This window comes from Charadrius vociferus, unplaced genomic scaffold (assembly GCF_000708025.1).
Source record: "Charadrius vociferus isolate BGI_N301 unplaced genomic scaffold, ASM70802v2 scaffold282, whole genome shotgun sequence".
NCBI lineage: Eukaryota > Metazoa > Chordata > Aves > Charadriiformes > Charadriidae > Charadrius > Charadrius vociferus.
The window spans coordinates 4,981,743-4,988,394 of record NW_009647731.1 but is presented as its reverse complement, the minus strand read 5'-3'; the positions used below and the strand labels follow the sequence as shown (position 1 = coordinate 4,988,394).

At 50.8% G+C, this 6,652-nt stretch overlaps 1 protein-coding gene across 1 annotated transcript; it reads right to left on the bottom strand.

The window, feature by feature from the left end:
- Positions 1–5,342: 5,342 nt before the first annotated feature.
- Positions 5,343–6,626, bottom strand: ADRA2A (adrenoceptor alpha 2A). Its single transcript, XM_009881558.1, has one exon. The coding sequence runs from the start codon at positions 6,624–6,626 to the stop codon at positions 5,343–5,345; it is 1,284 nt and encodes a 427-aa protein (XP_009879860.1).
- Positions 6,627–6,652: the final 26 nt, after the last annotated feature.

Here is a 6,652-nt window from a genome sequence, read left to right as displayed (position 1 = left end):
CTGTGAGGTGTCGTCCTCACACACTGGTGGTCCTCTTTGGGAAATGAGCCCTCCTAGGCGACAACTCAAACGGCCAAGAAGGTCTCCCAAGAAGGAAGGGATGTTGAACAACCAGCTCAAGCATCAGCATCTCCATTCAACACCTCCCAGCATCCCTTGCCCCATGACAGCAGGTCTCCTTCTCCTCTGCTTGCAACAAACCTCCCACCTTGGACCAGCCATGGCCCAACCCAAGGAAGGTGTGTTTTATGGTACTCCCCACAGCCCTGTTCACCAGTCCCTCTTCTCAGCCTTGAGGATATTTGGGAGCGCACTGTGGCCTTGTGCAGCATTACTGCACTGTGACCTCCAGCTGGAATTCTACCCGGACTTCCCAGGGCTCAGACTACATCCCTGTCTGTTCACAGAGGGGTCAGGGTCTGGTCCTGGAGCATTTGTGGCCTGGCCAAGTACTAGTGGCTAATGCAGGTGGTGAGGTCCCCACTAACCCTGTTCTCTCTTCACCCCATTTCTACAGCACGGGATAAGGCACAGCAGTCACAGCTACAAATATTTAACAAGTCACAGAGATGTTCCTATAAGCCAACTGCAAAGAGCAGCTCGTAGCAGAGACAGCGAGACAGCTCCAAGCGTAGCTGTCTGCCAGGGCACTGGCTGTAATAAAGGAGCAATCTCGACAGACTTTGAACTTTTCCAGTGGTGAAAGAACAGAGAATGTTAAGAAATAAAATAAAACAAAGAGCTTCAGCTGATGGGAGCCGCACAGGCAAGAGGGCCAGCCACCCAACCCCGAAGGAAATCCCAGGGACCGTGGTCCAGCAGGCCCTGGGCGAGGGGATGCTGGGTGGGATGGGGGTACTTACGGCACTGGACAGCTGAAGGTTATGGGCTGAAACCCACGGAGGCTCCCCCAGGCCTGGGAAACTCATTTTGTGTGAGCAGAATGATTCGGGCCAAGTCAATCCCTCGCTGGAACATCTTGGAGAGGCTCCTCTGTGTGACCAGCTCCTTGTCCCCCAGAGAACAGGGAACAAAACCCCACAGAAATAAATGCATGTGTCAGTAGGCCAAGGGGGTCAGGGACAAGCCCTGGGCAGGCAGTCACCAGTCATTGCAAAGGCAACCTTGCTGCTTGTGCTACTCACCCCTCGGGACATTTTGGGACACTTGCCGCCTCACCTGGGTGCCTCCTGCATGTCCCTGAGCCGGGACCTTTGGGCTGTCCTCGGGAGTCTCCACACAAGGGGTGGGATGCAAGGTCACCCCACACAGAAAAGCTGTGGAGAAACCCCTCCCAGGGCAAAGCCAGGAGGGGCATCTCTGCCCGCTGTTTGCTGTTGCCAGCTTGGATGGCTCCCACCCCGCCGGGGTCCTTCCATTAACCTTTCAGCCCCAAAACAAAAGATTATAAAAACCAACCCAAGTTCATTGCATTCCCTAATGTGTCATTTGCAAGGAAACGAGCTGGGAGCAACGAGGCAGCTTTCTCCTACTGGGGAGGGATTTGGGAAAGGGAAGGAGAAGAGCTGGGCATTGGGACCTGGCAAGGGTGGTGTCACTCACTCAGCCCCACAGCAAGAGGGGACAGGCACGGAGGTGAACAGAGCTGGACATGGTTATGGCAGAGCTGGAGGGAGCGTCCCAGTGAAGCCCACAGCAACACAACCTCTGGCTCAGCGGCAGCGGGGCTGGTCTTCACCCACCAAAGGGAAAGTGAGGGTGGTTTCACCCCAGCACCTCCACCACACAGCCCACGGTGCCCAGAGGTCACTGCAGCTTGGATGTGCCCATCCCCAGCAGGCACAGAGGGTCCAGGACACAGCTGAAACCAAAATGCGCAACAGCTTAGGGAAAATGAAATAAAAGCCTGAGTCGGAAGGTGGCAAAGGCAGTAGGACGGTGGCAGTCCAGACACGGGCCACAAGGACGGGTAGGCAGCTCTGCCCTGCCAGATGCAGGGACTCTCTGCCCCCGGGTAAAACAGCCCCTTGAGTAGTTTATTTGACCGGTCTGAACCATGACGACACAACGTTTTGGGAGGCACACAACCCTGGAGGCATAATTTCAGTTTTTAGCACCTTACTTTTACTTTTGATGGAAAATTGGGAGCAATCAGACATTTCAGCTGTGCAAAGCTTCACCAACTGAAAGCCCAGCAAAGCCCCAGTCCCCTTGCCCCAAACCCACAAAAAGACTCCACTCTCTGTACTGGAGGTTCGGCCATGAGGACATCAGCCAGCCGGGGGGGATGGGGCAAGCATAACCGAGGACTGCTGGATTACCTCCTGCCCCACAGCATAAAACCCTCCAAGGCCAACAGAGCCAGCCGAGACCAGAGGACGGCCAGCCCAGGTCCACCTCCCACCTTTCTGAGAACCTCCAACTGCAACCTTCTCGGCAGTGGCAGAGTGGGGCTGGGAGACCAGCAGCTCCAGCGCTGGGCTCCAGTCACTTATTTTCTCACCAAACAAGAAGCAGAGCAGGGAAGCAGGGTGACTCCAGACACCCCAACAGTGGGAAGACCAGAAGCCAGAGCTCCCAAGGCTACGTGTGCTCCTGGGCAAGATGAAGCGCACAATAGAGCACTCACAGGATCAGCGCCTCATGTTCCCCCCGCCTTGGGAGCTACCTGGCACTTGTGGCAAAGAGGGATCCCAGCTGAAGCCGATGGCGAGTGGACCCCAGCACCCTCAGGGAGGCAGGTAGCCACACAGCAGCAGTGCTTTGTTTGGTGGAAGAAGGATGCCCCACCACCCTCCTGCAGGGAGGGTCTCAGAAGCACTGGTGTAAGGACAAGCGAGCCCAGAGAGCTGGCGCTTGGGGGCTGGGAACAAAGCCCCACTCAGACGGATACTCCTGCATATATCAAGAAATACCGCCTTCCAGCCTAATCATTTCTAATCCCATCTGCAACCTAATTATTAAAAACCTTCTCAACGCAATAGCTGTAAATGCTGCACCAGCCAGGCGTCCCCAGCAATAGTGCCAGGCTGCATTTCCAGAGAGCAAGTCACACCCTGAAACTCCAAGATCTTTTGTTTAAGAAACACGTGAATGCTCTTACTGTGGCATGAAAGGGGAAAAAAAAAAAAAAAAAAAAAAAACCCAAACAAAACCCAAAAAAAAAAAAAAAAAAAAAAAAACAAACAAACCCCAAGAAATATCAAGGACTCATTTGTTATTATGCCACTGCACAATGAACCAATGCATTGTTCCCTACCTGGGGTAATAACGCCTTTCAGAAAACACAAGTGCTTTTACCAATGCGTTCTTTAAAAAATCTCAAGACCAAAGCTGCCGGAGAATCGGTGAACAGCTGGAAAAAAAATAAAATAAAACAGCTAACAGATTATCCAGAGGGTTTTCACACTTGATCTGTAAACGCTCTTTTATTTAATAAAAATAATCATCCATTATAGCAACTTCTGCTCATGGTTTGGTTGTGTGTTTGTTTTGTTTTGTTTACAGTAAAGCACAGTTTATTTGCTTTCCTCACCCCTTGAGGATTCAATTCTGAAAATGCAAGTGAATGTAAACATTGCTCTCCAGGTCCCAAGATGCATCCAGGGACCCTTGGAGTTAATTACAAAGTCAAAAGAGAGAGCAAAATCAACAAAACACTTCCCAAAAGTAAAAAGGTATTTTCTTTAAAGTCTCTTCCTGTGCACCATACAACTCCAGAAAAGGCAAATTCATCTTATACACGAGACTTACACAAACGTCACTTTCTCCAAACAGTTTCTAGGACTTGTCAGTATTTGATAAAGCTGTTTTCATAACATGAAAAGGCTTGCAGATTCATTTATTGTGACAGATCAAAAGTTTTTCCTTTTAATGTTCTCCAGAAATTTCTTCATGGCACAAGGACGTTAGATTTGTTCTGTCCATTTTTATAATTTTTTTTTATTTTTTTTTTTTAGCAGAAAGAGCTGTAAGACATTTCAGGAAAGGAGTGTAAAAGCAGTATTAACTCTCTCTCCTGTTCCAATTTCACAATATTTACACATTTCTTTTTCTTTTAAAAAAAAGAAGCTTAATTACACTACAAAATACTGGAGAAACTGTCAGTTAAGTTTCCCATTTCGGAGCTTTGCCCTGTATAAGACTGAAAGTGGGATGCTTTCCTGTTTCCTAGGAAAGACGAGACTGGCAGATTAAAAACTGAACTCTTCTCCCTTAACTCGAAAAGGTGGAACAGCCCCTGCGCACAAACCCCCTCCTCTTCTGCAGGAAACCCCGCAGGAGTCAAACCATCACAAATCAATACAAACGAGATAACACGATATATGGAACCCTGCAATTTGCTTTGAAACGTTATCTATTTACAGTTGGAGGCGGGGGAAGCGAGTTAGCATCGAACACATTTCGGTGCTGCAATGTGGTATAATAACAACCGGGATTAACTCGCGGGGAGCTTGGCCGGGTCCCAAGCCTCACGTTGCATGGGAAATTGCCTGTCACTCCATCGCCCGGGACGTCCCTGCCCGCACAGCAAAGCCACCGCTCCGGCAGGTTCCGCTTTAATGAATAACGAGAGGGCAGTTACCACCTCAGCGGTATTATATCACAGGCACCACAGAAATCGAACAGGATCAGGTAGGATATAAAAAAAAAAATAACAACAGAAATAGCCAGTCTGGTGAGGTCTGTGATACTAAGCTTTATAGACATAAAAAATCCCGACAGGATATTGGAAATTTTGGTAATGTTATCAAACTGTCAGGTAGGGGGAATGGCTCTAGTTGTTTATCAGTTCTGATTGAGGGGGCTTTCAGGGGGTGGGAAGAGAGGTGTCAAAGATAATTAAAGCATTCACAGTTTCAAAGCTGCTTGCCTTACAAAAATTAAGACATTCAGATTCGGGGATACAATACTGTATTTTACAAGGGGGTTAAAATTAATTACATATACAACAGGAGAAGAAAAAAAAAGATACAACAAAATAAAAAAGCCAACACCTCTGGGGTGGCATACTCCCTCTTTGTTGCTCATCTCACAGAGCTGCACGTTGCTTTTCTTTAAAGAGTCAAACTGAGCAGTCATGAAAACATCCACTGAGAGATTCTGGCAAAAGGGGAAAAAAAAAAAAAAACAACTAACAAAACAAACCAATTAAGTCACAAGCCATCCTCCCCTGGAAAGCCGAATGCCACGGCTTGGACTTCCACTTGCCTGCTGCTCCTCGCTGCCGCTGCCCCGCGTTTCCATGGGCTCATCTCGGGTTTTAAAGGCTTCCTGCTCGTGAGCTGAAGGAAACCATCCCATGCAAGCACAGCCCAAGACAGCCATGCCTTACTCTCCTACAAAGTCTCGAATCAGTCCTGTGCATGGCAAAGGGTCCTTCAAACAATCCTTTTCCTCTCTATCCTGCAGAGGATCCTTTTGAAGGCCCGTCTGAAGTCGTGGTTGAAAATGGTATAGATGACGGGATTCAAGGAGCTATTGCAGTAACCGAACCAGAAGAAGAACTTGAAGAGGGTGTCAGGCACGGAGCAGCTCTTGCAGACAGCCGTCAGTGTGTAGGTGAAGAAGAAGGGGAACCAGCAGATGACAAAGACCCCGATCACCACCGCCAGCACAAAGGTGAAGCGCTTCTCCCGGTTCTGCCTGCCCCTCCACCGGGACCCTTTGGTGTTCCTCTCCTCCTCTGCCTTCCTGGGCAAACTGTCCCCAGGCTTAATCTGGCTCAGTTTAGTCTTGGTCTTTCCCCTCGACGGTCTCTCTGTCTTCTTACACTGGCTGTTCTCCTGGTGCTCGGAAGAAGAGGTCTCCTCCATGTCTATGCCATTGACCTCTCCCTCCTGCCCGCCGCCACCTCCTGCCGCCTTCTCCCCATTGAGCTGGGCTGTGGCTGGCAGGTCCTCCTTGTCGGCCAAGCCGTTCTGCCTCTTCTCAGGGCGCTCTGCCCGCTTGTTTGGCGGTACCCTGGTTCGCCTCTTGGCTATCTGGTAGATGCGCACGTAGACCAGGATCATGATGAGGCAGGGGGCAAAGAAGGAGCCGATGCTAGAAGAGATGATGTACCACTTCTCATCGTTGATCTTGCAGCCTGCCACCCCCTGGTCAGCCTGCTGCCCGCTCTTCTTCTCAATGGAGATGAGCGGTGGGAAGGAGATGACAGCCGAGATGACCCAGACGATGAAGATGATGCACTTGATGCGGCGTGGGGTACGCTTGAGGTTGTACTCGATGGCTTGCGTGATGGACCAGTAACGGTCCAAACTGATGGCACACAAGTGCACGATGGAGGAGGTGCAGAACAGCACATCCAAGGCCAGGTAGATCTCACACCAGACTTTGCCGAAGTACCAGTACCCCATCACCTCGTTTGCCAGGGAGAAGGGGATGACCAGCGTGGCCACCAGGATGTCGGCCGAGGCTAAGGAGACCAGGAAGAGATTCTGGGGGGCCTTGAGCGCCCGGCTGGTGAAGACAGCGATGATGACCAGGACGTTGCCGAAGACAGTGAAGAGCATGAGCAAGCCCGCCAGGCTGATGAGGGTGATGGTGGTGTGCAGGGGGTACGGCGTGCCCCAGCCCGGCCCGGCACCGCTGTCATTGAAGGTCCCGTTGGTGCCGGGAGGCGGGTAGCCCTCCTCCTCCTCCAGCTGCCGCTGGTACTCCATGGAGGAGAAGAAGGGGCCACGCTCCC